General features: G+C 57.2%; 1 protein-coding gene across 1 annotated transcript in view; it reads left to right on the top strand.

The window, feature by feature from the left end:
• Positions 1-288: 288 nt before the first annotated feature.
• The window catches only part of LOC140192308 (autophagy-related protein 2 homolog A-like), a gene marked incomplete at its 5' end in the record, with an annotated part of 42,225 nt that continues 25,934 nt past the window's right edge, over positions 289-16,579 (top strand). Inside the window, 3 exons of the mRNA XM_072249972.1 lie at positions 289-615; positions 3,559-3,660; positions 7,030-7,114. Of these exons, the coding sequence (XP_072106073.1) occupies positions 289-615; positions 3,559-3,660; positions 7,030-7,114 (514 nt within the window). The remainder of the gene's footprint in view (positions 616-3,558; positions 3,661-7,029; positions 7,115-16,579) is intronic.

Below are 16,579 nucleotides of genomic sequence, written 5' to 3'. Positions count from 1 at the left end.
GGACGAGGGTCTGGGGGAGGGAGCAACTAGGCCTCTGGCTGGTCGGACTCGGGTAACTGTGGTTGGACGAGGGTCTGGGGGAGGGAGCAACTAGGCCTCTGGCTGGTCGGACTTGGGTAACTGTGGTTGGACAAGGGTCTGGGGGAGGGAGCAACTAGGCCTCTGGCTGGTCGGACTCGGGTAACTGTGGTTGGACGAGGGTCTGTGGGGAGGGAGCAACTAGGCCTCTGGCTGGTCGGACTCGGGTAACTGTGGTTGGACGAGGGCTCGTGGGGAGGGAGCAACTAGGCCTCTGGCTGGTCGGACTTGGGTAACTGGTTGGACGAGGGTTTGGGGGAGGGAGCGATAAAGACGTGGCAGAGGATCGTTGAGCTGTTTCTCCCGGTTTCTGCCCAGGTGAGCTTCCAGCATGAGACGTACCCCGTTGCCACTGCCATGCCAGAGAAAGGACCAGCGGAGACGCATGCCCCCGAGCTTGAGGAGCTGCCCATCGCTCGGCAGGTCTTCATTGTGCAGGAGCTGGAGATCCGTGACAGGCTGGCCTCTTCGCAGATTAACAAGTTCCTTTACCTCTACACCAGTGAGAGGATGCCCAGGAGGGCACATTCCAACATGGTGAGCTGTGTTTGTAACTCTGACGAACGGCAGAGCAGCCCCATGGGTCCCCTGCCACAGCAGGAAATAGCCCGGAGCTCCATCAGGGAGATCTTAAAAGAAAAGAACTTGCTGCCGGTGTTACACCGCTGGCATTTAGGGCAGCAGTAAAGGTCATCCCTCTCTGGTGGTGTTCAGAGCTTCCTTCATCGCGTCAGCAGCTTCCTCTCGGTTTCCTCTGCTGTCAGTTGTGAAAATCCTGGGTGGAGACTCAGGAATTCCATCACACGCAGATGTAGAAGGACTCTTCATTTCCTGTACCAGTCCTGAGCCCCCGAACCTGGAGACTGGTGAACCCGCTCTTAGTCTGGCCTCTACCCTTTGACCTGTTCAGCATGGGTGACGCTACCGAGACCCAAAGCATAAAGCCTTGACTCCAGTCAACACAGCTCTCCGGGTCATTGAGGCACGCCTGCCTCCCAAACCCAATGACAAGGTTGTGGTCCCCTGGAGGTCCAAAAGAAAAGCCAGGGGTGCTTTATTTAAATGAATTATAGAGCCTACATGCAATAAAAGAGCAGTCGAGTTTGACTAATGGGTAACATCCTAGGGACGAGAAAATCTGCCAGTTCAGGGGACTGTCAAAGTGCAAGCCAGTCTGATTCGTCAGAGTCAAGCTGCACTTGACCAAAAGTAAACTGCTGGAGGAACTCAGCGAGTCAGGCAGCATCTGCGGAAGGGAATAAACAGTTGACGTTTCTGATCGAGACCTCTCATCTCGACTGAAAGACGCAGGAGTGATGGTCAGTGTACAGAGGGGAGGGCAGGTGGTGAAGCAAGATCTGACAGGTGACGGGTGGATCAGGTGAGGGGGAGTGACGGGCAGACGGAGGAGGGGAGAGTGGGAATAGTGACAGAGACTGGGAGGTGACGGGTGGATCAGGTGAGGGGGAGTGACAGACGGAGGAGGGGAGAGTGGGAATAGTGACAGAGACTGGGAGGTGACGGGTGGATCAGGTGAGGAGGAGTGATGGACAGACGGAGAAGGGGAGAGTGGGAATAGTGACAGAGACTGGGAGGTGAGGGGTGGATCAGGTGAGGGGGAGTGATGGACAGACGGAGGAGGGGAGAGTGGGAATAGTGACAGAGACTGGGAGGTGACGGGTGGATCAGGTGAGGGGGAGTGACGGGCAGACGGAGGAGGGGAGAGTGGGAATAGTGACAGAGACTGGGAGGTGACGGGTGGATCAGGTGAGGGGGAGCGAGGGACAGACGGAGGAGGGGAGAGTGGGAATAGTGACAGAGACTGGGAGGTGACGGGTGGATCAGGTGAGGAGGAGTGATGGACAGACGGAGAAGGGGAGAGTGGGAATAGTGACAGAGACTGGGAGGTGAGGGGTGGATCAGGTGAGGGGGAGTGATGGACAGACGGAGGAGGGGAGAGTGGGAATAGTGACAGAGACTGGGAGGTGACGGGTGGATCAGGTGAGGGGGAGTGACGGACAGACGGAGGAGGGGAGAGTGGGAATAGTGACAGAGACTGGGAGGTGAGGGAGTGGAGCACAGAACCAGATAAGGGAGGGCAGATTGGAACAATGGGTGGAGGGGTGCCAGTGAGCGGGGACCAGAGGACACAGATAGAGTGGATGTGGAGAAGATGTTTCCTATATTGGGGGAGTCTAGGACCAGAGGACACAGATAGAGTGGATGTGGAGGGGATATTTCCTATAGTGGGGGAGTCTAGGACCAGAGGACACAGATAGAGTGGATGTGGAGAGGATATTTCCTATAGTGGGGGAGTCTAGGACCAGAGGACACAGATAGAGTGGATGTGGAGAGGATGTTTCCTATTGTGGGGGAGTCTACAACCAGAGGGCTAGTGAATTGGGCAGTCCCCTGGCAGATGAAATTTAACACTGGGCTTTGGTGTGACATGCCTGAGGCCAGGCCGTGCAGAGTAGGTGGTCCATTTCTGATCCGCGCAGGAGAACAGAGGGCCCCCCGTGTGGACCTCCATCCCTGAAGATGGCGGGGTGTGTTGAGCGGGAGGTCAGTGATGCTCAGAGGTTTCTGGGGGGCTGGATCAAAGCCGATGCTACCCCGTGGGTCCTCCACTGTCTGCACTGCTGCTGGTCCTGCACCTCAGGAGGTGAAGTTCCTCGGAAAAGGTCATGGTGTGAGACGTTTCGGTTCGAAGGGTAGTGGAGATTGATCAGGGCGCCTGTTCCCCAGTCCCTGGAGCCGTGACTGACCGGCGGTAATGGGGTGGGACTGCCGTGGGGAGTCTTTGTGCCTGTTCCCCGGTCCCTGGAGCCCTGACTGACCGGCGGTAATGGGGTGGGACTGCCGTGGGGAGTCTTTGTGCCTGTTCCCCAGACCCTGGAGCCCTGACTGACCGGCCGTAATGGGGTGGGACTGCCGTGGGGAGTCTTTGTGCCTGTTCCCCAGTCCCTGGAGCCCTGACTGACCGGCGGTAATGGGGTGGGACTGCCGTGGGGAGTCTTTGTGCCTGTTCCCCGGTCCCTGGAGCCCTGACTGACCGGCGGTAATGGGGTGGGACTGCCGTGGGGAGTCTTTGTGCCTGTTCCCCGGTCCCTGGAGCCCTGACTGACCGGCCGTAATGGGGTGGGACTGCCGTGGGGAGTCTTTGTGCCTGTTCCCCAGTCCCTGGAGCCCTGACTGACCGGCGGTAATGGGGTGGGACTGCCGTGGGGAGTCTTTGTGCCTGTTCCCCGGTCCCTGGAGCCCTGACTGACCGGCGGTAATGGGGTGGGACTGCCGTGGGGAGTCTTTGTGCCTGTTCCCCAGACCCTGGAGCCCTGACTGACCGGCCGTAATGGGGTGGGACTGCCGTGGGGAGTCTTTGTGCCTGTTCCCCAGTCCCTGGAGCCCTGACTGACCGGCGGTAATGGGGTGGGACTGCCGTGGGGAGTCTTTGTGTCGATGTGGATTGTTGTTTTACAGCTGACCATCAAGGCCCTCCACGTCAGGCCGGAGTCTGGGCTCGGAGGCCCCGAGTGCTGCCTACGAGTCTCCCTGATGCCGCTACGCCTCAATATTGACCAGGTCAGTGGCCGGCCGGAACGCATCGAACTTCCCCTGGCTGTGTGTGAGTGTGTCTCCCTCCCTCCCTTCGGCAGGGTAGTTCTTCCTGCGGCAGGTTGCTTGTCACTGCCTCACTGGTCCTGTTGGCAAAAGTATCAGTGGCAGGGTCCGTCAGCATCCTGCAGACAGTCACTCCAAGCCACCGGCTGTGATACTGCTGGAGACCCTGGCCTCCAGTTCCTCCAGAGACCTCAGGCGCCTCACCCCTCCTCCAGGAGCCTCACCCCTCCTCCAGGAACCTCGGGTGCCTCATCATTCCTCCAGGGACCCCAGGTGCCTCACGCCTCCTCCAGAAACCTCAGGTGCCTCACCCCTCATCCAGGGACCTCAGGTGCCTCGTCATTCCTCCAGTGACCCCAGGTGCTTCACCGTTCCTCCAGTGTCCCCAGGTGCCTCACCCCTCCTCCAGGGACCTCAGGTGCCTCACCCCTCCTCCAGGGACCCCAGGTGCCTCACCCCTCCTCCAGGAATCTCACGTCCCTCACCCCTCCTCCAGGGTCCCCAGGTGCCTCACCCTCCTCCAGTGTCCCCAGGTGCCTCACCCCTCCTCCAGGGACCTCGGGTGCCTCACCCCTCCTCCAGGGACCCCAGGTGCCTCACCCCTCCTCCAGGAATCTCACGTCCCTCACCCCTCCTCCAGGGACCTCAGGTGCTTCACCCCTCTTCCTGGGTCCTCAGTCCCTCACTCCTCCAGGAACCTCAGGTTCGTTACCCCTCCTGCAGGAACCTCAGGTGCCTCACCCCTCCTCCAGGAACCTCAGGTGCCTCACCCCTCCTCCAGGGACCCCAGGTGCCTCACCCCTCCTCCAGGAACCTCAGGTGCCTCACCGTTCCTCCAGGAACCTCAGGTGCTTCACCCCTCATCCAGGAACCTCAGGTGCCTCACCCCTCCTCCAGGGACCTCAGGTGCCTCATTATTCCTCCAGGGACCCCAGGTGCCTCACTGTTCCTCCAGGGTCCCCAGGTGCCTCACCCCTCCTCCAGGGACCTCAGGTGCTTCACCCCTTCTCCAGGGACCCCAGGTGCCTCACCCCTCCTCCAGGAACCTCACGTCCCTCACCCCTCCTGCAGGGACCCCAGGTGCCTCACCCTCCTCCAGGGACCCCAGGTGCCTCACCCCTCCTCCAGGGACCTCAGGTGCCTCACCCCTCCTCCAGGGACCCCAGGTGCCTCACCCCTCCTCCAGGAACCTCAAGTCCCTCACCCCTCCTCCAGGGACCCCAGGTGCCTCACCCCTCATCCGGGAACCTCAGGTGCCTCACCCCTCCTCCAGGGACCCCAGGTGCCTCACCCCTCCTCCAGAAACCTCACGTCCCTCACCCCTCCTCCAGGGACCTCAGGTGCTTCACCGCTCCTCCAGGAACCTCACGTCCCTCACCCCTCCTCCAGGGACCTCAGGTGCTTCACCGCTCCTCCAGGAACCTCAGTCCCTCACCCCTCCTCCAGGAACCTCAGGTGCTTCACCCCTCCTCCAGGGACCTCAGGTGCCTCACGCCCCCTCCAGGGACCTCAGGTGCCTCACCCCTCCTCCAGGAAGCTCACGTGCCCTCACCCCTCCTCCAGGAACCTCACGTGCCTCACCCCTCCTCCAGGAACCTCACGTGCCTCACCCCTTCTCCAGGAACCTCACGTGCCTCCCTCCTCCAGGGACCTCGGGTGCCTCACCCCTCCTCCAGGAACCTCGGGTGCCTCACCCCTCCTCCAGGAACCTCGGGTGCCTCACCCCTCCTCCAGGAACCCTACGTCCCTCACCCCTCCTCCAGGGACCTCAGGTGCCTCACCCCTCCTCCAGGAACCTCAGGTGCCTCACCCCTCCTCCAGGGACCTCAGGTGCCTCACCGTTCCTCCAGGAACCTCACGTGCCTCGCCCCTCGTCCAGGAACCTCAGGTGCCTCACCGTTCCTCCAGGAACCTCAGGTGCCTCACCCCTCCTCCAGGGACCTCAGGTGCCTCACCCCTCCTCCAGGGACCTCAGGTGCCCCACCGTTCCTCCAGGGACCTCAGGTCCCTCACCCCTCCTCCAGGAACCTCGCGTCCCTCACCCCTCGTCCGGCGACCTCACATCCCTCGCCCCTCGTCCGGGGACCTCACATCCCTCACCCCTCGTCCGGGGACCTCACGTCCCTCACCCCTCCTCCGGGGACCTCTCATCCCTCACCCCTCCTCCAGGAACCTCAGGTGCCTCACCGCTCCTCCAGCTACGAGCAACTAGTGGACTTGCTTCCCTGCCCAGTTGAGACTGCCCCTTTTCTTAATCCAGGCAAGCCAGGCCTCTGACTCCTCAAGTTGCAACGTACTTCTGCAAGTAGTTACTGAGGCCCTCGGTTCATCAGGTTTGACTGTGGGTATTGCACCCTAGCTGTCTACCTGATACACAAGCCAGGGCAGTACGATACGGAGAGCAAGCCATTACCCGTGTAGCAGGCTCCCCCTCTCCACACAGCTGGTGAACCAGAGAGCAATGCAGTTTGGCACCAGCAGGAGTTGCCAGTCAGCGTTGAACTCAACATTGATCTACACTGCCTTAGAGACTCCAGCTCCAGATATTTCCCACGGGGTTTACTCCCAAAGCCTTCCCTATGAGCGGGTGTAGCCACAAGGCAGCGGAGGTCTGAGCTCAGAGTTTTCTTTCTAGATGAGCTGCCAACCCAACCGCAGCTGACGAGCCCCATCTGCCCAAAGCGACTGGTTTTAAGGCACCAGTAACCCGGCGTTGCCCCTTCTGGCAAGAAAAACGGTTCCCCGGGGTTAGTAGCTGAGCCATATGTTGGAGCTGGACTGGGTTTTCAGAGGCTATTTGAGGGGCATACTATTGGGAGCACTTAATAGGTACTGGGAGCGGATCCCTGTTGCCACCCCCGGCTATAACAACCTTGAGGATGTCTACCCACTCCACCCTACACTGACTGTCTCCCCTTTCCTCCCTGCGCTGTCTCCCCTCTCCACCCTGCGCTGTCTCCCCTCTCCACCCTACACTGGCCATCCCCCGTGGAATGTGTGCGTTGCCTCCTGGTGCCTTGTTTTCCTCCCACAGTCCAAAGACGTCGCGGGTCTGCTAATTTGGTGGTTGTGAATTGTCCTGTGATTAGATTAGGGTTAAATCGGGCTTGTTGGGGATTTCTGGAGTGTCACGGATCGAAGGGCTGGAAGAACTGACTCTGTTTATATCAATGAACAAAGTTTGCACAAGTGACAGTGGAAAGTGAGTTGTACTGGGGGGGGGGGCAGCTGCATCATGTTAATCTCCTGTCTGTTCTGGCTGTGGGTCAGTTTTACTCAAAGCACTGGATCCTTTCTCAATTTAATTTTGTTTGCCCTCTCGTCGCTCAGGATGCCTTATTCTTCCTGAAAGACTTCTTCACTACGTTTGCAACTGGAATCAATCCCGTTGTTCCTGTGGATTCAGCTGTAGAAGGTAGGAATGCCAGGCATGGGCAGCTCCTTTGTTGCTGGCATTGTTCTGTTGTTAAAAAATAGCTCTTACAACACAGAGGCACAGGGAGATCTGTATTTACTGACAAGTACCTTTATTGTTTAAGCTAACAAGTTAGTGAATTCATACAATAAGTACCTTGCGTGCACATCTACTAAGCATCCCTGACTGTCCTGATTAGTCAAAGAGTAGGAAAGGTATTACTCGGGCAAAGGAGTTTACGCTGGCCAGGCATTCCTCGTTGTCCCAACTCACTCACCACGTGTTTCACACAAGGTGGCTCACACTTGTATCTGCGATAGTTATTCTTCGAAGTTACCACTTTCGGCACACACACAGCATCCAATCTTATATCCATTCCTGATCAATTCAAATATCGCATTCTAGTGTCATTGGTCACAGGCCATGTGTCTGCCCTTTAACACCTTGTTATTGGCTCTGCTCCAAGTGAGCAGCCATGATTACCCTCTTCCCATCAAGTGACAGTGGATTATTTATGGCTGTTTGTTCTCAATCAGCTATGAGCTCGAGTCACTCCAGGCAGGCATCAGCCCCAGTATTCACAAATCTGCATGTTATAGCCAACCAAAGAACATCTCACAAATAACTTCTTATTTGGAAATGATCTCCAGTCCAGCAGATTACCTGAAGTATCATTGTGTCTTTAAAACATTGATCAAGCCCAGCTTGTCAAACTCACAAAACGGAGAATAGAGTCTCTTCACAAAGTGGCAGCCTCCATCCCCAAGCATGCGGCAAGAACAAAGACAATTAGTCTGTCTGCTTCCTTTGTCCTTGATTCATTTGAATTCACTGATTTGTAGACTGTCATTCTTTCTGGCCAGCAGTTCTCAGCTCCGAGGACTGGCTGCCCTGTGAGCCCATCGGCAAGCATTGTTTTTGGATTGGGACTGGTACTTATCGGATTTAGAGCTAGGCCCTTCAGACCAACAGATCAAGAAATTTCCTAAGCTAGTCCTTCTGCCCTTGTTTAGTCCATATCCCTTTAAGCCTTTCCTAACAGTCCAAGTATCTTTTAAACCACCCTCGACCACTTCCTCTGCAGTGATTGTGGAAAAACAAATGCCCTAGGGCACTATTCCCTCTAAGCTGCATGGCCATGCAGTAACTGAAATGCTCCCGTGCACATAGCCTTCGATGCCACACAGCAGGCATTTTCTTTTATATAATAATACGAATTTGAAATCTATGCTAATATAATTGTGAAATACCCTGTAATTGTGGATTCATGTGATCCGTAAATTTTCTAAGTAACAAACGTACCATAACCTTTACTTTGAAACATTTTAGAACTTAAACGTATTTACATTGTCAGGGTTTCAAATTACAACACTGTTACAAATTGTAACAGTAAACTCAGAATGGAAGTCAGTATCTCATAAACCGCCAGACTGCTGAACGTCAGTGCCATCTAGTCAAAACATTTTGCTTTTGCCATTACGCCTGCCTGTTGTTTTGACTGCTCGACATTGTTTGCTTGGGTTGTGTTAGTTTGATGTGGAAATTATAAAAAGACATTTGAAGGACCGTGTAGTTTTCAGGTTGTGTGAACATTTCTTGCTCAGAGCACTGGTTGGTTTGCGCAGCGGAATAAAGGATTAGATTAGATTATGAGGACACGCAGTCCTCTTTTATTGTCATTTAGTAATGCATGGATTAAGAAATGATACAATGTTCCTCCAGTATGATATCACAGAAACACAAGACAAACCAAGACAAAAAAAAAACTGACAAAAACCACATTAGAGGGAATGTTGCCCTCGGGTCCCCTTTAACTCATTCCACCCTCACCTTAAACTTGTGCCCTCTAGTTTCAGACATACCCACCCTGGGAAAAAGAATATCCTCACATTTTCATAAACCTCGGTGAGGTCATCCCTCAGCCTCCATCACTCTGTCAAACAGTCCCAGCCTACCCAGCTCTCTTTAAAACTCAAGCCCTCCAGTCCAGATTGACAACGTCCTTGTCACTCTTTTGGCACCTTTTCCAGTTTAATGACATCCTTCCTATAACTGGCCGACACCAGATCTGTACACAGAACTCCAAGTGCAGTCTCACAAATGTCTACGTCCTTCCAGGGGCAGTTCGATTCCATCTCAAAGGAATTACCTCACCAGTTGACTTTGAAGTTGTATAAGCTGTTGGTGAGGCCTAATTTGGAGTATCGTGTGCAGTTTTGGTCACCTACCTACAGGAAAGCTATCAATACGATTGAAAGAACATGGAGGAAATTTACAAGGATGTTGCTGAGTCTGGTGGATCTGAGGTATAAGGAAGGTTTGAATTGATTAGGACTTTAATCCCTGGAACGTAGAAAATAGAGAGGCAATTTGATAGATGTTTTCAAAATTATGAGGGGTATAGAAACATAGAAAATAGGTGCAGGAGTAGGCCATTCGGCCCTCCAAGCCTGCACTTCCATTCAGTGTGATCATGGCTGATCATCCAAATCAGAACCCTGTACCAGCCTTCCCGCCATACCCCCTGATCCCTTTAGCCAAAACGGCCATATGTAACTCCCTCTTAAATATAGCCAATGAACTGGCCTCAACTGTTTCCTGTGGCAGAGAATTCCACAGATTCACCACTCTCTGTGTGAAGAAGTTTTTCCTAATCTCGGTCCCAAAAGGTTTCCCCTTTATTCTCAAAATGTGACCCCTCGTTCTGGACTTCCCCAAAATCGGGAACAATCTTCCTGCATCTAGCCTGTCCAATCCCTTTAGGATTTTATACGTTTCAATCAGATCCCCCCTCAATCTTCTAAATTCCAACGGGTACAAGCCCAGTTCATCCAGTCTTTCTTCATATGAAAGTCCTGCCATCCCAGGAGTCAATCTGGTGAACCTTCTTTATACTCCCTCTATGGCAAGGATGTCTTTCCTCAGATTAGGGGACCAAAACTGCACACAATACTCCAAGTGTGGTCTCACCAAGGCCTTGTACAACTGCAGTAGTACCTCTCTGCTCCTGTACTGGAATCCTCTCGCTATAAATGTCAGCATACCATTTGCCTTTTTCACCGCCTGCTGTACCTGCACGCCCACTTTGAATGACTGGTGTATAATGACACCCAGGTCTCGTTGCACCTCCCCTTTTCCTAATTGGCCACCATTCAGATAATAATCGGTTTTCCTGTTTTTGCCACCAAAGTGGTTAACCTCACATTTATCCACATTAAATTGCATCTGCCATGAATTTGCCCACTCACCCAACCTATCCAAGTCACTCTGCATCCTCTTAGCATCCTCCTCACAGCTAACACTGCCGCCCAGCTTCGTGTCATAGAAACATAGAATCATCCGCAAACTTGGAGATGCTGCATTAAGTTCCCTTATCTAAGTCATTAATATATATTGTAAACAACTGGGGTCCCAGCACTGAGCCTTGCGGGACCCCACTAGTCACTGCCTGCCATTCTGGGTATGTTGAGTGGGACTATATCCAGAGGTCATGGGTTAGGGGTGAAAGGTGAAAAGTTTAAGGGGAACATGAGGGTGAACTTCTTCGCTCAGAGGGTGGGTGAGAGTGTGGATCGAGCTACCAGTGCGAGTGGTGGATGTGAGTTCGAATACGGCATTTAAGAGAAGTTTCGATAGGTACATGGATGCGAGGAGTATGGAGGGTATGGTCCAGGTGAAGGTGGATGAGACTAGGCAGTTTGGCATGGACTAGATGGGCTGAAGGGCCACCTGTGGAGTGGTGTTCTGTGACTCTGTGTTTTGTTTGCTCTGTGTGGTATTTGTGTTGTGCCTCACCAGCCCTGAGTACCATTGGCAGGAGGGTGGCGCAGTGACAGAGCAGGTCGAGCTGCTGTCTCAGCACTCCAGAGAGCACGGTTCAGTTCTCGCCTCCAGCTGTGTGTGTGTGTGTGTGTGTGTGTGTGTGTGTGTGTGTGTGCGTGTGTGTGGTGTGTGTGTTCTGTATCTGTGGTGTGTGTGTGTCTGTGTGCACGTCTGTGGTGTGTGTGTGTGTGTACCTGTGGTGTGTGTGTTCTGTATCTGTGGTGTGTGTGTGTCTGTGTGCCTGTCTGTGGTGTGTGTGTGTGTATCTGTCTGTCTGTCTGTCCCTCTGTGTGGTGTGTCAACGTGTGTCTATTTGTACATGGAGTTTGTATATTTTTTGACTGCATGGGTTTCCACTGGGATCTCCTCTGTCTCCTCCAATGATGTGCCGGGTCTGCAGGTGAACTGGCCCCGGGGTGTGGGATCTAGGGTCCGATGGGAATGCGGGGAGATGTGCCGGTGTGTGGGATCTAGGGTCCGATGGGAATGCGGGGAGATGTGCCGGGGTGTGGGATCTAGGGTCCGATGGGAATGCGGGGAGATGTGCCGGGGTGTGGGATCTAGGGTCCGATGGGAATGCGGGGAGATGTGCCGGGGTGTGGGATCTAGGGTCCGATGGGAATGCGGGGAGATGTGCCGGGGTGTGGGATCTAGGGTCCGATGGGAATGCGGGGAGATGTGCCGGGGTGTGGGATCTAGGGTCCGATGGGAATGCGGGGAGATGTGCCGGTGTGTGGGATCTAGGGTCCGATGGGAATGCGGGGAGATGTGCCGGGGTGTGGGATCTAGGGTCCGATGGGAATGCGGGGAGATGTGCCGGGGTGTGGGATCTAGGGTCCGATGGGAATGCGTGGAGATGTGCCGGGGTGTGGGATCTAGGGTCCAATGGGAGATGTGCCGGTGTGTGGGATCTAGGGTCCGATGGGAATGCGGGGAGATGTGCCGGGGTGTGGGATCTAGGGTCCGATGGGAATGCGTGGAGATGTGCCGGGGTGTGGGATCTAGGGTCCGATGGGAATGCGGGGAGATGTGCCGGGGTGTGGGATCTAGGGTCCGATGGGAATGCGTGGAGATGTGCCGGGGTGTGGGATCTAGGGTCCGATGGGAATGCGGGGAGATGTGCCGGGGTGTGGGATCTAGGGTCCGATGGGAGATGTGCCGGGGTGTGGGATCTAGGGTCCGATGGGAATGCGGGGAGATGTGCCGGGGTGTGGGATCTAGGGTCCGATGGGAATGCGGGGAGATGTGCCGGGGTGTGGGATCTAGGGTCCGATGGGAGATGTGCCGGTGTGTGGGATCTAGGGTCCGATGGGAATGCGGGGAGATGTGCCGGGGTGTGGGATCTAGGGTCCGATGGGAATGCGGGGAGATGTGCCGGGGTGTGGGATCTAGGGTCCGATGGGAGATGTGCCGGGGTGTGGGATCTAGGGTCCGATGGGAATGCGGGGAGATGTGCCGGAGTGTGGGATCTAGGGTCCGATGGGAATGCGGGGAGATGTGCCGGGGTGTGGGATCTAGGGTCCGATGGGAATGCGGGGAGATGTGCCAGGGTGTGGGATCTAGGGTCCGATGGGAATGCGGGGAGATGTGCCGGGGTGTGGGATCTAGGGTCCGATGGGAGATGTGCCGGTGTGTGGGATCTAGGGTCCGATGGGAATGCGGGGAGATGTGCCGGGGTGTGGGATCTAGGGTCCGATGGGAATGCGGGGAGATGTGCCGGGGTGTGGGATCTAGGGTCCGATGGGAGATGTGCCGGTGTGTGGGATCTAGGGTCCGATGGGAATGCGGGGAGATGTGCCGGTGTGTGGGATCTAGGGTCCGATGGGAATGCGGGGAGATGTGCCGGGGTGAGGGATCTAGGGTCCGATGGGAATGCGGGGAGATGTGCCGGTGTGTGGGATCTAGGGTCCGATGGGAATGCGGGGAGATGTGCCGGGGTGTGGGATCTAGGGTCCGATGGGAATGCGGGGAGATGTGCTGGGGTGTGGGATCTAGGGTCCGATGGGAATGCGGGGAGATGTGCCGGGGTGTGGGATCTAGGGTCCGATGGGAATGCGGGGAGATGTGCCGGGGTGTGGGATCTAGGGTCCGATGGGAATGCGGGGAGATGTGCCGGGGTGTGGGATCTAGGGTCCGATGGGAATGCGGGGAGATGTGCCGGGGTGTGGGATCTAGGGTCCGATGGGAATGCGTGGAGATGTGCCGGGGTGTGGGATCTAGGGTCCGATGGGAATGCGGGGAGATGTGCCGGGGTGTGGGATCTAGGGTCCGATGGGAATGCGGGGAGATGTGCCGGGGTGTGGGATCTAGGGTCCGATGGGAGATGTGCCGGGGTGTGGGATCTAGGGTCCGATGGGAATGCGGGGAGATGTGCCGGGGTGTGGGATCTAGGGTCCGATGGGAATGCGGGGAGATGTGCCGGTGTGTGGGATCTAGGGTCCGATGGGAATGCGGGGAGATGTGCCGGGGTGTGGGATCTAGGGTCCGATGGGAATGCGGGGAGATGTGCCGGGGTGTGGGATCTAGGGTCCGATGGGAATGCGGGGAGATGTGCCGGGGTGTGGGATCTAGGGTCCGATGGGAATGCGTGGAGATGTGCCGGAGTGTGGGATCTAGGGTCCGATGGGAGATGTGCCGGGGTGTGGGATCTAGGGTCCGATGGGAATGCGTGGAGATGTGCCGGGGTGTGGGATCTAGGGTCCGATGGGAATGCGGGGAGATGTGCTGGGGTGTGGGATCTAGGGTCCGATGGGAATGCGGGGAGATGTGCCGGTGTGTGGGATCTAGGGTCCGATGGGAATGCGGCGAGATGTGCCGGTGTGTGGGATCTAGGGTCCGATGGGAATGCGGGGAGATGTGCCGGGGTGTGGGATCTAGGGTCCGATGGGAATGCGGGGAGATGTGCCGGGGTGTGGGATCTAGGGTCCGATGGGAATGCGGGGAGATGTGCCGGGGTGTGGGATCTAGGGTCCGATGGGAATGCGGGGAGATGTGCCGGTGTGTTGGATCTAGGGTCCGATGGGAATGCGGGGAGATGTGCCGGGGTGTGGGATCTAGGGTCCGATGGGAATGCGGGGAGATGTGCCGGGGTGTGGGATCTGGGGTCCGATGGGAATGCGGGGAGATGTGCCGGAGTGTGGGATCTAGGGTCCGATGGGAATGCGGGGAGATGTGCCGGGGTGTGGGATCTAGGGTCCGATGGGAATGCGGGGAGATGTGCCGGTGTGTGGGATCTAGGGTCCGATGGGAATGCGGGGAGATGTGCCGGAGTGTGGGATCTAGGGTCCGATGGGAATGCGGGGAGATGTGCCGGGGTGTGGGATCTAGGGTCCGATGGGAGATGTGCTGGGGTGTGGGATCTAGGGTCCGATGGGAATGCGGGGAGATGTGCCGGGGTGTGGGATCTAGGGTCCGATGGGAATGCGGGGAGATGTGCCGGGGTGTGGGATCTAGGGTCCGATGGGAATGCGGGGAGATGTGCTGGGGTGTGGGATCTAGGGTCCGATGGGAATGCGGGGAGATGTGCTGGGGTGTGGGATCTAGGGTCCGATGGGAATGCGGGGAGATGTGCCGGTGTGTGGGATCTAGGGTCCGATGGGAATGCGGGGAGATGTGCCGGGGTGTGGGATCTAGGGTCCGATGGGAGATGTGCCGGGGTGTGGGATCTAGGGTCCGATGGGAATGCGGGGAGATGTGCCGGGGTGTGGGATCTAGGGTCCGATGGGAATGCGGGGAGATGTGCCGGGGTGTGGGATCTAGGGTCCGATGGGAATGCGGGGAGATGTGCCGGGGTGTGGGATCTAGGGTCCGATGGGAGATGTGCCGGGGTGTGGGATCTAGGGTCCGATGGGAATGCGGGGAGATGTGCTGGGGTGTGGGATCTAGGGTCCGATGGGAGATGTGCCGGGGTGTGGGATCTAGGGTCCGATGGGAGATGTGCCGGTGTGTGGGATCTAGGGTCCGATGGGAATGCGGGGAGATGTGCCGGGGTGTGGGATCTAGGGTCCGATGGGAATGCGGGGAGATGTGCCGGGGTGTGGGATCTAGGGTCCGATGGGAATGCGGGGAGATGTGCTGGGGTGTGGGATCTAGGGTCCGATGGGAGATGTGCCGGGGTGTGGGATCTAGGGTCCGATGGGAATGCGGGGAGATGTGCCGGGGTGTGGGATCTAGGGTCCGATGGGAATGCGGGGAGATGTGCCGGGGTGTGGGATCTAGGGTCCGATGGGAATGCGGGGAGATGTGCCGGTGTGTGGGATCTAGGGTCCGATGGGAGATGTGCCGGGGTGTGGGATCTAGGGTCCGATGGGAATGCGGGGAGATGTGCCGGAGTGTGGGATCTAGGGTCCGATGGGAGATGTGCCGGGGTGTGGGATCTAGGGTCCGATGGGAATGCGGGGAGATGTGCCGGGGTGTGGGATCTAGGGTCCGATGGGAATGCGGGGAGATGTGCCGGGGTGTGGGATCTAGGGTCCGATGGGAATGCGGGGAGATGTGCCGGGGTGTGGGATCTAGGGTCCGATGGGAATGCGGGGAGATGTGCCGGGGTGTGGGATCTAGGGTCCGATGGGAATGCGGGGAGATGTGCCGGTGTGTGGGATCTAGGGTCCGATGGGAATGCGGGGAGATGTGCCGGGGTGTGGGATCTAGGGTCCGATGGGAATGCGGGGAGATGTGCCGGTGTGTGGGATCTAGGGTCCGATGGGAATGCGGGGAGATGTGCCGGGGTGAGGGATCTAGGGTCCGATGGGAATGCGGGGAGATGTGCCGGGGTGTGGGATCTAGGGTCCGATGGGAATGCGGGGAGATGTGCCGGGGTGTGGGATCTAGGGTCCGATGGGAGATGTGCCGGGGTGTGGGATCTAGGGTCCGATGGGAATGCGGGGAGATGTGCCGGGGTGTGGGATCTAGGGTCCGATGGGAGATGTGCCGGGGTGTGGGATCTAGGGTCCGATGGGAATGCGGGGAGATGTGCCGGGGTGTGGGATCTAGGGTCCGATGGGAATGCGGGGAGATGTGCCGGGGTGTGGGATCTAGGGTCCGATGGGAATGCGGGGAGATGTGCCGGTGTGTGGGATCTAGGGTCCGATGGGAGATGTGCCGGGGTGTGGGATCTAGGGTCCGATGGGAGATGTGCCGGGGTGTGGGATCTAGGGTCCGATGGGAATGCGGGGAGATGTGCCGGGGTGTGGGATCTAGGGTCCGATGGGAATGCGGGGAGATGTGCCGGTGTGTGGGATCTAGGGTCCGATGGGAATGCGGGGAGATGTGCCGGGGTGTGGGATCTAGGGTCCGATGGGAATGCGGGGAGATGTGCCGGGGTGTGGGATCTAGGGTCCGATGGGAGATGTGCCGGGGTGTGGGATCTAGGGTCCAATGGGAGATGTGCCGGTGTGTGGGATCTAGGGTCCGATGGGAATGCGGGGAGATGTGCTGGGGTGTGGGATCTAGGGTCCGATGGGAGATGTGCCGGTGTGTGGGATCTAGGGTCCGATGGGAATGCGGGGAGATGTGCCGGGGTGTGGGATCTAGGGTCCGATGGGAATGCGGGGAGATGTGCTGGGGTGTGGGATCTAGGGTCCGATGGGAGATGTGCCGTGGTGTGGGATCTAGGGTCCGATGGGAATGCGGGGAGATGTGCCG

The sequence above is a fragment of the Mobula birostris genome, unplaced genomic scaffold (assembly GCF_030028105.1).
Source record: "Mobula birostris isolate sMobBir1 unplaced genomic scaffold, sMobBir1.hap1 scaffold_1144, whole genome shotgun sequence".
Taxonomy (NCBI): Eukaryota; Metazoa; Chordata; class Chondrichthyes; order Myliobatiformes; family Myliobatidae; genus Mobula; species Mobula birostris.
Note: the sequence above shows the minus strand (reverse complement) of the source record. Positions and strands in the feature narration are given on the sequence as shown.